General features: G+C 40.2%; 1 protein-coding gene across 2 annotated transcripts; it reads left to right on the top strand.

Annotated features, from left to right (window-relative positions):
• The first annotated feature begins 540 nt into the window (after positions 1-540).
• On the top strand, positions 541-14,886 carry fhdc2 (FH2 domain containing 2). Of its 2 annotated transcripts, none has more exons than XM_028459250.1 (12): positions 541-615; positions 2,017-2,569; positions 2,650-2,711; positions 10,108-10,210; positions 10,463-10,548; positions 10,781-10,881; positions 11,157-11,227; positions 11,396-11,503; positions 11,729-11,799; positions 12,180-12,297; positions 12,409-12,573; positions 12,653-14,886. In XM_028459250.1, exons 2-12 carry the CDS (start codon positions 2,105-2,107, stop codon positions 14,504-14,506), a joined length of 3,204 nt encoding a protein of 1,067 aa, XP_028315051.1. In that variant the 5' UTR covers positions 541-615; positions 2,017-2,104; the 3' UTR covers positions 14,507-14,886. The 2 variants fall into 2 exon arrangements, with proteins under 2 accessions (XP_028315051.1, XP_028315050.1); XM_028459249.1 differs by having other exon boundaries at positions 543-688.
• Positions 14,887-15,086: the final 200 nt, after the last annotated feature.

The following is a 15,086-nucleotide window of genomic DNA, read 5'->3' as shown; positions in this document are numbered from 1 at the left end:
CCAAAGGAAAAAAAGACATGTATAATACAAAAAAAAAAAAAAAAAATTGAGATCCCAAATAAATGCATTTTGAACACTTTTTTTCTTTGATTTAAGATATCATTTTTGATTGATTTTTTTTTTCTGTGATTGAAATGTTTTTTGTTTTTTTAATTTAATAATAAAGACACACATTTACTACCCATAATATGGCCCAAATACAAAAAAAAAAGAAAAGAAAAAAGAAATAAAGAAATCAAATCAATCAAAATTAACATTTTCAATCAAACAAAATGTTGAAATTGAATATATATTTTTTTAACTGAAGTAAACTTTTTTTTGTTATTGAAGTGTTGTTTTTTTCAACTGCATTTAAAAAATAAAAATAGAATATTAAAGACACAAATCTACTTTCATAGAAAAACGTGTAGGAAGTAATGTTTATCATTTTGATTTTCTTTCTCCCTGAATAAGCAAATCCGCCCATGGGAAAACTGGGAGGGAACAACTGCGGCATATCAGCGTGGGGTTGCGCGCCTGCGCGTTCACGTCGATTAGTGTGAGCAAGTTTCCCTGTAAGTGGAAGAAGGTCAGGACAGAGACTTGTTCTAAGTGAAGTCATTTCAACCAAGGAAAGTAAGTTGTGGACGTGAAGGGGAGCGGGTTTGTTGGAGTTTAATTAGAGAGGAGCAGCGGCTGGTGTCAGCAGGTGAGTGGGAGGAGGATCCGATTAGAACAGGAGTCAGCGGAGCATCTTTAACACACGACCACTGTTATACATGTAAACTGTATTAAAGCGGGTTCAGCTGCTCCTATTGCCACACAAAGGAGGGTGTGAAGATATTAAAATGTAATTTAAGCAGCTCTGATATTGATTTAACTTTTTTTTTCCTTGTAATTTTTTTTATTTTTATTTATTTATTTATTTATTTTTTATTTTATTCATTCAGTTTATTTCCGACATGGTTACATTCACTTTTTTTTTTTTTTTTTTTTTTTTTTTTTTTTTTTTTTTTTTTTTTTTTTGTACATGCCGAAAAAGGAGACGAGAGAAGCAGTTTGCTTTATGATTAATTTTTAATTTTTTCAATGATTAATTTTTGCAGCTGTGATTTTTCTTGAAATGTTGCAGATGTAATGAAACGACCCTGCAGGGTGTGTTTGTGACAGCCAAGTGCAAAGTAGTAATCATTAGGTAGTTCTACTGTATAGCCTCTGACTCACACACACACACTGCACAATACTAATCCTGCTCCAAACCTGCCAGTGCAAGTGTGTTTTCAAACCCGTTTTCAAGTCGTCATCCTTCCACAATCAAAGCAGGGATTTCTGAAGGTGGGCAGCCTCATAGTTCAACCACTGTGAGTGACTCTGCGTCATTGTGTGAGAGGATGCAGTGATGAGTGTGTGTGTGTCTGTGTGTGTGAGTCAGAAGCTACTGGTTCATCTTGGCTTGAACTTTTCTGAAAAGTTAAACTAGAGGTGTGCTGTGGTGTCTGCCCAATGAAAGGAAATAAGGCTGTTTGTCAAATGGGTAAAGGCGAGGCTCTCTGATTGCTTAACTCAGGGGTGTCCAACTCATTTTGGCTCAAGGGCCAAATACGGTACAGTTGAGCTCAAGTGAGCTGCAGATTAGTAAGAAATAAAGTGCAATTTTAACACTTCAAAATGGGCTCCAGTCTTCACCTCTATGTATAAATGTAATACAGTTTGAAAGGTGCCGACAATATGGAAAGCAACAACTGACGGATATCAGTCCCTGCAAGATCAACACTTCAAAAATATTTTATTTTGTGGCCATTTTTTGTTAATTTAGAAGAGTTTTATGGGAATATGCTGGATTTCAGAAAGTTATGTCCAGAATTTGCAATGGAATACCGCAGTCATGTGATATAGGCACAAACGCCCCTGCAATAATTGTGTATTTAAAGGGACATGTAAAGCACATTGAGTTTCCTTGTGTATGAAATGTTATACAAATACATTTGCCTTGCCTTGCTGCTAATTACAGAGTTTTTGTTTCTTTATCTTTTCCAGATGAGAATCACAGATTGATCTTCAAAACTACAAATGCCATCAGCCAGCGGTCGCCCCGGGTCACCTCTGCATTAATCACCTGGGCTTTATGCACATCACCCTGACCTTAAAGGAATCTTGTGCCTTTCATGGAACCAAACCCGCACACTTCCACACGGCTGCACCTGATGCTGTGGAAGTGACATCCATGGAGTCCCACCAGGTGCTGGTCACTCCTCCACCACCTCCCTTGGCACCACCGCCCCCTCCACCACCTCCACCTCCCCCACCGCCTCCACCTCCACCTTCTTCCTCGCCTTTCAGCCGCACAGACAGCACTCGTCGGAGCCGCCTGAGGAAGCTGAACTGGGAGAGCATCCCCAAGGAGAAGGTGGAGGGGAGGAAGAGTGTGTGGAGTGGGGCGGCCCCCGGTGAGGACGAGTTCCCCATAGACCTCCACTCGCTGGACGAGCTCTTTGGTCAGAAAGACAGCAAACCCCAGGACAGAGCCAGTACTTTGAGACGCCGCTCTGCTCTGCTCAGATGTAGATCTCCACAAAACAACGTGGAAGAGGTAAAGTAGTTCAAATATCAAAGTGGTTTCCAAGTTTTTTGGCCTTTTATGTTTGAGAGTTTTTCTATTACTCTTTACAGGTCTCCATTTTGGACTCAAAGCGGTGTATGAACATTGGGATATTTTTGCGTCAATTTAAGATGTAAGTCACATGTTTTTTCTACAAGTGTTTATAAGATAATGTCAAGTGCAGAGCAAGCATTTGCCTTTATGCTCTTCAAGCATGTGCCATAAAACCACAATGTATTTACTGTCAGAGATTAAGTCATAGATTGACAAAATACTGAATTATGGGTTGTTGTGCTCTTATGCAACTGGAGTGTGTGTCACGTTTTGCATCACATGTGCTGTAACTCAGAGCGGTGAATAAGTATAACAGGATCTATGTGTGGGATTTTACAACACTGATAATTGAATGTAAATGGTAAAGATGAATGGACTGTAGAAACACCAGAAGAAGGCATTCATACATGGAAGTAGTGATTGCATCTCTGGTTCAGGAGGGCAGCAGTCCTGCACGCTGTACGCCAGGTTGGCAAACCTAGCTTGAAAGATAAAACTAAAGCAAAACAAATATTTTAACTTGGGATGGACATTTAAAAAAAAAAAAAAGAAAAAAAAAAAAAATTGTGACCAATAACTAACACTCATTAATAATAATTAATAGGGCCTTGGATTATCCGCTTCTAAACTTGCCTCCATTCCGTTTCATTGTATACCTAGTTCTGTATTTTCTGCGCAGTTTACCCAAATTTAGTTTCTTTTACTCTTACTTTTATGACTTTACTGGCTATTAAACACGCCAAAATCATGCCAACCATGCTTAATAGGGGTAATCGAGTCAGCTACTCTTATTATTTCTATGTTTTATGTGCTTCAGATGACGCTACGGAAGCTCAGAATTCCAATCGAAGTCACAGCTCTGACGTAGACCTGAGTAAAAGTTTAAAAAAAAGTCCCTCAAACATTATGAATGGCTCATATGCAGACAGAAAGCTGTTAATACGGGCAGACGTGTGGATGTTTGAGGAAACTCACCAAAATAACGAGGTTTTAGTCTGTTTAACGCAGACGACGATGACGCTGCCTCGCAGTGACGACGATCTGTGTTGAAGCACAGTTGTGTGACAACAAGTGCTTCACACAGTCTGTTGTTTTTATGGAAACATACCATGGAAATTAAATGGGATTAATAAGTTTTATTTGCCATTTGGTGATTGTGAAACCTTTAACTACCGTCACCCAGTGAATCACCCTCAAGTTTTGCACAAAATCCCGCACAGCTGTGTGATTAAAGTGATGGATTAATCCGCGTACCCTTCGTTCTTTGGTTATTCCCTTTTAAAACCAAATCAAGAAAACAAACAAACGGTGTTGTTATTCTGCTTTACTGACTTAAAATCTAAATTATTATTATCAGTTTGTGTGATAATTGGATATTTACGGGAAACTACGATGAGAGCCCCATGTTTCAAGCTCACCACACAGAGAGGACCCACAGGCGGACTTTTACTGCAGGATGAAAAAAGGAGCAATAAGTCACATTACTGGTGAATTGAAATGTTATTAATACATTAATAAATCAAAACAAAAACTGGATGTTACAAAAAGCATGCACATGATACGTGATTAAAGAAACTAGAGGTGGTATAATGCTGGTGCTACTCACGTCTTTGTTAACGGCTGCCGTTAGTGGCTCACGGTATTATAGTTTTATGACGAGCGAAATAAACATTTTTACTGCCCTCAAAAAAGCAGTAATTTTTTTTGCAAAAATGTCAAATCGTAGAAGTAACATCTATTGTTCTTCACACCAGCCTCACAGTCAAAAGTCCACCTGTTTATTTGGATACTGTTTGGACCGTAACACTGTTAAGATCGCCTACACCATGAACGAAAACTACAGCGTGAGCAGATTTTTATGAGCTAAAACATCCACAGACTGCATGAAAACAGGAGCAGGACCTGTTGAAAACTGCTGAAGTATATCCTATTGTGTGCAGAGACCTGGTCCAGGACCTGGGGCGGGAAACCAGGTGCAGCGAACTTCAATTCTCGCTCTAATTTCCCCGTAAATATCCAAATATCTCACAAACAAAACAAGATTTTTTTTTTTTTTAAACAGAAAATCGCTGCTTATCTGGTTTTTGTTTTTTCTGTATTTCTGTTTTGGTTGTAAGTCAGTAGAACAAAATAACCACACTGTTTATTTGTTATTTTGTTTTAAAACGGAATAACCAAAGAACGAAGGATACACGGATTTGGATTCTCAACGGAATTATGAGCAAGGTTTGACATATTTGTCTTGTTTGGTACATTTATTAAACATTCAGTCACCTGTTTTCAGGGAGAAAATGGCATGTAAATACGTGATATTGTCCCAAAACATTCATGTGAGGTATTGCTGTATCATATTGGCGTGTGATTTATGAAATCAGTACACTGACATATGTAGCTAACTAAAAAAAAAAAAAGTTATTTACAGTGGAAACTTTTTTTTAAACTTAGTCAGCTTAACTGATTGGTATTTTGACACCTGACCTCCAACAAAATTATTCTAAACTACAATAAAGACGTTTAACAATAAAATATAATTCTTAGGATAAATATGATTAATCTCACGGCAACAATAACAAAAAACAGAGACTATGATTGACTGATTCTGTAAGCACAGTTTGATTTGCTTATATCTACAAAATGTTTTGTGAAAAGCTGTATGTGGCTTGTTAGCCGCAGGTTAGTCACGCCTGCTTCAGGGGTAGATGCAGGACTTTTACCATCCTTGTGGTTGAAAAACTCTCGTTCTGTTTATCTTTACTGCTATTGGTAACACCACAAAGCATGGTTAGGATGACTCCAGCAAAGGTGTAACATTTACACCCGTACATTAAATAGTGTGACTGTAAGTAATGAGGAAATATCAACCTGTAAACATGGAAGATATAAAAGACATTTTTAGGACATTTAAATCAACGGGATGATAAAAGTCATGAGCAGAACTGATTTTTACAAATTGATTGATGAGTTCTTTTAGAAAAAACCTTTTCTGTTTGTGTTATTCACAATTTAAAAGATTTATATTTTATGCCATAATTGTGTTATTTTTGGCTAATATGATCACCTTGGACTGGATTTTCTGCCTTTTTATGAATTATTATTTTTTAAACTACAATGTTAATTGATTATGTTGACAGGTCATGAAGTCACCATTCACAAAGGATCTAAAATTTATTGCTGACACTCCTTAGTGCTACAGTCTACCACCAGCAGCAGCTCTGTTATATGCTTTTTGTCAAGAGGTCACTGTCAGTCAAAAGTGGGGCCAGTGTTAATAGCAGGAAACTCTCAGTGAGGCCAAAAGAGCAGTATTTCACTTTTTCACTGGAGTTCAACGGGAGAGTCTGTCCATATGTCAGAAGTAGACGGGTGTTGGTTTCAGGAGTGTGAAGCCTCGTGTCATTAGGTGAGGGAGGTGATATCTGGTGTCAAGGAAGGGACAGCGTCCATTGTGGGTGGGGGTGGGCGGTGGGGGGCACGGCGGACCCTGGGCAGCTGGGTGGACTCTTGCAGGGGCTCAGTATAGATCTTTAGGAGTCAGAGTGGACACCTGCTGATGGCCTTAAAGAGCGTCTAATCTTAAAGCTTACCACCCACAGAGAGGAACCCCACTAGAGGCCTGTCATTTTTGTTATCTTTAAAAGCCCCTCTTCCCAGTTTGCCCAACCTAAACAAGGCAGCACCTTTTCTTAATTATAAAAGGCTGCTTTAGAACAGTTTAAACACACATCTACATACTGATTAACATCTGAAACACTTGTCACATGTGCAACGTTTACTAGCAGTGAGACAACATGCATGCAGACAAAAGAGGAGGAGGGAGGAGGGGGTGCTGAGCAGTCATATTGCCAGCATTGGACTCAAAAGATGAGTCGTTTTTTTAAATCCAGATTTGTCAAGACTTGCAGATGAAGCTCTAAAATGAAAACATGTCTTTCATCGATGTCTCGTTCACTGGGTTTCAAGCTTGTTTGCTTTCTGTTTTAAAAGAAGAGCTTTTCTTAAAGCTTGGGTGAAGTTTAAACTAAACCATGCTTTTGTGTTATCAAGTGTATTTAAATAAACATGTTTTGTATCCCTATTTTTAAAGGATTTACTAGAAGTAACAAAGAGTGCATCCGTTTTGGAAGGAGTTTCCCAGAAGATGATTAACTTACAGCTGTGTGAGATGTTTTAACAGGTAGAATCTTTAATGGTGTATGTTAAACAGGAAGATGTGGAAATGAATAGGGCTAAATTTGTTTTTGAACAAGGAGTGCACATTGAGGTATGATGGACTATGAGGCGAGTGGGGGGGGATTTTAATAGAGGACAGATGTGTCACTCAAAGAAAGTAAGTCGGAGGTCAAACAACCAGTCAGCTCAGTTTCTTCCTTTTCACCTTCAGAGTGCATGTCTGGCTTTTATTTGCCCGGTGGATTATTGTGTTGCAGCGTGGCATCAACTTACCCTTCCTTCCTGACACACAGACTGATAAGAGTGTGGTAAGCTTTGTTATTGTATGATCATAGCAAAGCTAGAGCTAATAATACTCTGAATGGGTTTTATTAGCCAAACCTTGTTTAGCTGGATGTTGACTCATTGGACCCCACTAGCTTGTAGTTTATATGTTGTGACACAGGTTGTTTTTTTTGGTTTTTTTGCGCTAGATGGCAGTATTGCAGCTCAACTATTGACTGTGTAAACTGATTTGACAGTTTCTAAATGTATAAATCAATCTTAGTGGCCAAGGGGCAACACCAAACATAGTATACCAGAGAAGCTGAATTAATAATCCCATTTCCCTAAAATATCTGTGCCTTTTTGACAGTTAACCGCAATACAGTTTGGAAGTTGGTCACAAGCACTAACGTAAACCAGTCAAACCACAATTTTGTGAACAATAAATAAGCTAACATTAAAGGGGAAGTACACACTCCAACAAGCACCCTTGATTAGGACCATTGGGGTCATTGTTATTAGGCTTTACATTGATCTGATTGGCTATATCGGATCGGCCGATATTTTCCATTTTATGCAATTAACGTGATTGGCTCTAATGTCTTAATTCGCCAATCCGATTAATGACCTCATTGTCGTGATGAAACTTTCTGTAGATGCTCCCACGACATTGTTTTATTGTCTCATTTACACTGAAGAGCAAAAATGTCTCCGTTAGATCGGAGCGGCTGAGCGCCGGACTTCTTCCCCAATCTACGGCTCTGAAAGCGGGAGCAGCATCTGCTGTTAGCGCCTGTGTGTTTGTATGTTTGCACGCTTGTTTTGTTTATTCTCCCGTTTACTTTTGCTTTCATACCAGAGACTTCTGTCCGTTTCAGCTGGTGGACACAGAAGCGTGTGCGCGCTTGTGTGTGCGCCCCACCTCCGCTGTGCACCGGTGAATACAGACTATAAGCAACAGTGGGTTTTGTGATGCCAAAGTCAGGAAAAATGTCTTTACTCCACAAATGCTAATGCTGATAGAGGCTTCACGTAGTTCCATTGTGGTCGGCCTCCCCAGCTTCATCTCCAACTCTCTTGTAGTTGCTCCACAGCAGTCATTGAGTATGATGACATGGGACTTCGGTTCACTTCAACAGCTGCACGTTTATTTTTGCCAATCACTAAAAACGGCGTACAGCTTATAATTCATCTACTCCAGTCTCACACGCTCCCTCACTCAGGGCATTTGTTCGCACTCACACAGGTCCTACATGGAGATTCTTCAACTCTTCAACTCTCTCACAGTCACAAGGCTGCGTTTAGGTCCTGAACATGGTGCTGTTTGATTTTCCGTGAATCTGTATCAGGTAGTACCAAAGGAATTAGGTCGGTACCTAATAAAAACCAACCTAATTGTTTTTTAACTCACAAATCGGTGATCGGCCCAAAAATCCTGATCGTGTAAAACCTATTTGTTATACAAAATGTGTAAGTATTTCCTTCATATAAAATATATATATATAAATTACCACTAATAATCTGTACACCGTTCTGCCATCTTGACAGTGAAGTCATTAGATACTGTTATTTCTAAGAAGCATTGCACCGCACTGTTCCAAGTGTGTGTGGGCCTCCATTATCCCTTTTGTAGCAGTCACATGACCCAGCGATTTCCCCCCACTCGCTCCCCAGCTCTCCATGCTCACCTCGAGCACACATGAGCGATGGGCAGCATCCATAAAGCGGCATTCCCTGCGCTCTGCCCAGTGCACCGTTTACAGAGTCTCTGCCCTGGTGATCAACAAAAACGCGTAACAATGACACAGTTGTTGACGCCACACACAAAATGGTGGATTGCAGGCTAGAAAATTACAATTTTCAATAAGCTAACATCAAAGCATAAAGCAAGGTGTGTGTGTCTGTGGCTCAAATATATTTGTGGTTCAGGGACAGACGGAACTCTTTCAACATGGCTGCCTTTTGGTTCAAAGGTGTGCAACGTCGGATTTGTTTGGACTGCAATAGTATCGTTGATTAATTATTTCATAAAATTGTCCACTGGAGCTAGTCACGTGTGTGTCAGAGCCAATCGCTGCACGCGGTAGCCACATGCGCGGCCGAGCAAATTTCTGGAGAGCCCACCCCCACTTCCTGGTTTTGAGCGGAGCAGCGACCCTGTGTGGGTGTAATTTAGAATTGAATTACATATATGAAAACACAACAGTTATCACTCTACACATTTCACAATGAACCTAAATGTCCCTGACGTCCCACCTTCAAACACAACTTCATTTGGCCATCCATGAAAAAGCTACTTAACCTCCCACTTTTCTGTAGCAATACATACTGTACGTACTTCCTACGGGCACTGCACTAGTTGCTCTAATTAACAAAAAACACAAAACTGACAAGTGGACAAGTGTTTTGTGTTTCACTCTCTTTTAAAGGACTGTCTTATCAAAACGGTGCCAAATTGCTATTTGTGATATTTTCTATAACATCACCTCTCGACTATTAGTTATTAGTTAAAAGTCAGTTAACCCAAATTGAACTCGAATGCAGCCCATACAAACTCTGCCATTAGACGTCTCCCGAGACCTCCTTTACACTAGTAGCCTACTATCTACAAAAAACAATTAATCTTAAGATGGACATCAGACTGGCAACACAGGAGGGAATCAAGGCCCTATTTGTTGGAGTTACTGTCTCAACTCTAAATTAAGCTAATGATAACTGGGTCAGACTAAAAATAGTCCCCCAATACCAATACTACTTTATATTAACCATTATATGTTTAATACCAATTCCATATTCTATAAATGATTTGATGGTGTAAGTCCAACCATTTTCCCCAATAGTTTTAAACAAATGTGTTGATGTTTCTGCCTGGCAGTGAGCTTTTTTTGCTTTAATCTTTTTGCAATTTTGGCAGTCAGTGATATTTTCATTTGAAATTCCAGCTGCATATGTATTTTTAACAAAAACAATGCAAAATTTCACAGCTTTATTGATTCATTGATTGTTGAAGTATGAAAGAGAATGTGTTTGTATTTCCACAGGCCTGCTAAAGACATAGTTTCGGATATCAGACATGGTGCTGGAGATCGTTACAGTGCAGAGAAGCTCACAGAGCTTTGCAAACTGCTGCCTGACAATGAGGAGGTAAAGCCTCTTTTCTGGCATCCAAATGTAACTTTGACAAGCTCCTGCTTTTCTTCCTCATCCCCTCCTTCACTTACTTATCATCTGGCCCTGGTTAGTGTGATCAAAACTTTGCCATTACACCGTGACATATGATGTGGTGTGTTTCCAGAGAATGATCCCGCTGAAAGATATTGGGCTTGACTCTTAATGGCATGCTTTTTTCCTTCAAAGCTGCTCTCAAGAATTCACTTAGACTCTTTTGTCTCACAGGAGTCTCGCCTGAAAAAGTTCAGTGGGGAGCGGAGCTGGCTCGGAGAGCCTGATCTTTTCATGCTGCTTTTGGTTGAAGTGCCCAGGTAACCTTTTGTCTCAAGCAACAAAAAAGCACAAAAATCAATGATAACATGATTAACATATTTGTGATTAGCTTTAAAACGCCTTCTGTTTTTTTTGTTGTCCTCTGGCACCAGTTTTGCTTAAATTTCTGATGGACTGTTTAACTGATGGCTGATGTGGATTGTCTTTTTGTTTCCATCATCACTCAAACACGTCCAATCTTTTGACGTCCTACCCCGTTCTTTTTTGTAGATTTCGACTACGTCTGGATGCCATGATTCTGGAACAAGAGTTTGACCCTGCTCTGACCTCTCTGTGTATGGCAGCCAGATGTCTGAGGGAGGCGGCCAGAGGTAAAGTAACAGCAGGGATGTGTTTACTCAATTGTGCTATAAAGATCTAGCTCCGTTTCCTTTTTAAGTTATTGTATTTACACTTGTGTGGTGATGTTATGAGTTTAAATGTGAATGAAATGCGTTGGTAGGCATTGAAGTATAACTTTTTTAGAGGTGAGTTTGTTATTTAGATCAAATAATCTGGTTCAATCAATCTGTTCCCTATATGTTGGCTATACATTTATGTTAATGGTGTTAGCCTGAAGCAAATATTGAATATTTTTCCCTCCTAGAGCTGGTGAGCTGCCCAGAGTTACACTCCATTCTTCGTTTGGTGCTTAAAGCAGGAAACTATATGAATGCTGTGAGTTCTTTTTTGTTGATTTATTCTCTCACAGATTCAGACCTTTTATCAGTGCATATAATAACAGTTACCAGCTCTGACTGTGCACCTGGGTCTTGAATCCTAGTTTGTGAAAAATTGTCACATTGTACCTGGTTATTGTTATTGACCTTGCACATGGCTTCTCAGGGTGGATACACCGGGAATGCTGCTGGTTTTCGAATCTCATCACTTCTTAAACTGGCCGACACCAAAGCCAACAAGCCCGGCATGAATTTGCTACATTTTGTGGCTATGGTAAGAGTTGAATCAATAACGCTAACACATAATATCCTTTACCACCCAATAAGTGTGAAAGATAGTTTTGAACCAATTGAGATAAAAGGTTGCTGTCACTGCTATTAATATATATATTTTATAGGGAAACATATAGTGGCTCTGAAACATTTTTAAGAATGAAATCAGCCTAAATAAAATGAAGCTGTGAATGCTTCAAACTGTGATTTGTATTTGTCTCTACAGGAAGCTGTGAAGAAAGACCAGAGTTTACTGTCGTTTCCTACCCAACTAGGCCATGTAGCCTCTGCTTCCAGGTCCGTCACTTTTAAAACCTGCAAATCATTCTCTTTGCATCCAATACAGGATCTGTGAAGCTATACAAAATGAATGTAAAACAAATGCAAGGAGGATTTTGTTACATCTTTGTATCAGACTAAAGCACAAACTGCTTTGTGAAAGTGAGATTTATGCCATATCATCTCTCCACTCCATTGTCTAAGCTAACAACTGGGGACTTTTATATTTGTTAATAATCACACTGCTTGACAGTTCCTACTCTGCATCATGTGTTTGCCTCATGGATATTTTGCATTATCCCTTTTTTTTTTTTTTAACATGTTAGAGCATATAATATTTCAAAAACAGTTATGTTTTTATAAACTGTTAAATGCACATTCTTGTTTTCTGAATAAAGGTTATGTGAGGAATCTGTGCTGGATGACTTATCCAAGCTGCAAAGCAGAGTGGTGTCTCTTGAAGCAAATATACAGACTGCACCAGAGATTCAGCAGCACGTACAACCATTTTTAGAGGTACACTACTTTAATGTCTTAATGCCTTCAATCTAACATTGACATTTAGTGAGTTGAAACCAAAAAAGTAGCCAAATGCCAATAGATAAAGTGTCTCTCCACACCTTCCAGGTGGCTAAGGAGCGTTTGAAGAATGTGGACGATGAAGTAGAGCGTATGAGGATGTCGAGTCAGGCACTGTTGGAGTTCTTCTGTGAAGATGACAGAACTTTTAAACTAGAGGAGGCTTGCAGAGTCTTCAATTTGTTCTGTCACCGTTTCCAAAGAGCTGTCCAGGTAAAGCACTGCAGAGATGTCTGTACTCATTGAGTTAAGCAATATAATACATTGACCTTTTATTCTTACTTCATTGCAGGAAAATGCAGAACGCGATCTGAAGGAACAGAAACGTTTGGAGCGTCAGCGTGAAATCGGAGAAAAGCGTCGCTCTCTGGCTGTGTGTACAGGCCTGGATGTGAGCCTGGCCAGAGATTCCCACACTCAAGAGAATAGCGACGAACTCGAGAAACTCCTGGAGAAGAATCTGAGGCACACATGGAGTCGTCGAAGTCTGAGAAGCTCTGATCCCCGCAGATACAGTCACTTTTTTGATAACTCGTCAGCAAATAAGATTTTTCCTGAACTCGGCAGCAGCCCAACTTCTAACATTTGTCACTCAAGCAGCTCTTCTGATAATGAGACCCCAGCTGTACTTTGCAGCTCATCGGACACTGATGGCACATGTTCTCCATCTTTTCAGGAAACCTTTGCATGCAGAATGAACAGGAATTGTCACAAAACATCTACAGTTCTATGTAACAAAGCAGTTCAAGACTCAAATATTGTGAGCCTTGGTCAAGGTAGACAGGGCTACACAGTGAAGAATCATGAACCCGAAAGAATTTCTTACACCATGCAAGACCAATCAAAGACAACAGAATGTGAAAAACAAGCTGATTTCTTAGATAAACAAATGTCTTTGAGAAATGACTCTTGTACAGACTCTGCTGCTATTACAACACAAAATATTTGTGTGGAAAACCCGGTCTCCGATTACAGACAGAAATCTGGATTGCCAGTCCCAGGCAGTGATTGTAGTCTTCAAAGTATTTCTGATGATTTTGGTTGCTCTGCACAATCATTTATTTATAAAACTGGAGTATCTTCTCTCAGTGACCCTACATCGAGGCCTTTAAGTTCCCAGAAATCTGAGACCAAATTACAATCATCTGCAAAGATTTCCAATATAGTCCCACAGCCAAGAGATGCCCCTGCCGTTAAAGCAAGCGGGTTATTGTTACCTAATGCAGGTTTAGCAGGACAGAGGGACACAGAAGTGGCTTCTACACCAGTGGAGCACTGGATGCCATCCAGTCTACCAGAATTGCGCCAACTCCTGCCAGATGAGATTTCTGACCTCCCATGTCCGCAAACGCCAAGGTCATTTAACAGAGTAGGTGGAACACTACAGTGTCACACTCTGGTTAAAGGACTTCGATCCTATGACGTGTTGTCCTCCCAAACTACCCCACTAACAAGACCATCGCCAAGCCTCTGCTCCAAGTGGAGAAAAGAAAGGAAGGTGGACCTTCCAGCGGTGGAACGTGCAGGCTCTCCAACATCACAGGAGGAGGCCAGAGGCTTGAAGATCCCTGTACGTAGTCGGACTGGGGCTAAGAGAGGATTTGTGTCACGTACAAGTCCTTCTAATAGCACAAACATACCAAGGGTCCGGACTTTACCAGAGCCTTTACATGGATCCAACAACTTAACTCTCTCCAGGCAATCCACTCCTCGTAGCAACTCCGTGCGGTCACCTCTTGCCAATCAGCTGTCTGATGCACAAGCTGTAGGGAAGCGAAGCAATGGGCTACGAGAGAGAAGATTAAGTGAGCCCCCGATTCCCGAAAAGCCCAACATGACACGTAAGACATCAGACAGATCTGTAGCAGAGAAACCAGCATTCATCAGAGGCAGCCCTTTCCGTGTGTCCAAAAGACTCGCCCCAAATTCCGAAACCCCCCTTCCTTCTCAGTCTCGCACCAACCACAGTTCATCTTCTTCTACAGCCAAGACCATACGCAGTGCAGTTATATCAGCGGCTCGAACTAAAACATCTAAGACAACAGCCTCAAATGTCTCACCTGTGAACCCAAAGATCCCAACAGGTTCACGAATTCCAGGTCCTAAAATGTCTCGGGCTACAGCAGCTCAGCCTCTGTGGAGGTGATGGAAAGCTCTAAGCTTAATGCGTACAGTGTGGGCATTCAGTGAGTGTAAGAATCCTTTTTTAAGCTGTTTTTCACCTTTAGTTTACATCAAGAACACTGTTATATAGTCTTAGTACAGTGGATAGCAGTATAAAGCATCTTCATTACACCTCCTTTACACTATTTGGTGTCCTCTGCAGGCAATAGGACTGTTAAAGGAGGCACACATGACAGTAGTTATACACATGTAGAGCAGGGTATTGCCTAATTTCAGTTATTCTTCAAAGTGAAGACCCCTTTGTGCCTTGTATGTGTATTTCGGACGGACTATCTCTTTTCGTTTCAACAGGAATATGTTTATTTTAAGGACTTGTGTGAAAGTTGTGGATGCTTTGACCCTTTGAGGGAGTGATCCATGTTTTTTTTCAAACTTGGTACATTTTTGAACTTCTTGTTTTGAGGCCTGGTTCTCTCTGATGCACTTTCTCTCTGAAGAAAAGGCCTTACAGTGATTATTTGTAAACTGTCCTTTTTTATTTTACATCAAAATAATTAGAAATTTTATTGAATAGCATTTGTTGGTATTCACTGTATCATGTG

The sequence above is a fragment of the Gouania willdenowi genome, chromosome 10, assembly GCF_900634775.1.
Source record: "Gouania willdenowi chromosome 10, fGouWil2.1, whole genome shotgun sequence".
NCBI lineage: Eukaryota > Metazoa > Chordata > Actinopteri > Blenniiformes > Gobiesocidae > Gouania > Gouania willdenowi.
The sequence above is the reverse complement of the archived record's forward strand: the minus strand, read 5'-3'. Positions and strand labels throughout refer to the sequence as shown.

Excerpts from the sequence above, each read along its gene's own strand:
- fhdc2 (XM_028459250.1), top strand. The coding sequence starts at position 2,105 with ATGCACATCACCCTGACCTTAAAGGAATCTTGTGCCTTTCATGGAACC. Across the intron at positions 10,549-10,780 it reads CTTTTGGTTGAAGTGCCCAG|ATTTCGACTACGTCTGGATG; the intron begins GTAACCTTTTGT and ends TCTTTTTTGTAG. Across the intron at positions 11,800-12,179 it reads CATGTAGCCTCTGCTTCCAG|GTTATGTGAGGAATCTGTGC; the intron begins GTCCGTCACTTT and ends TTCTGAATAAAG.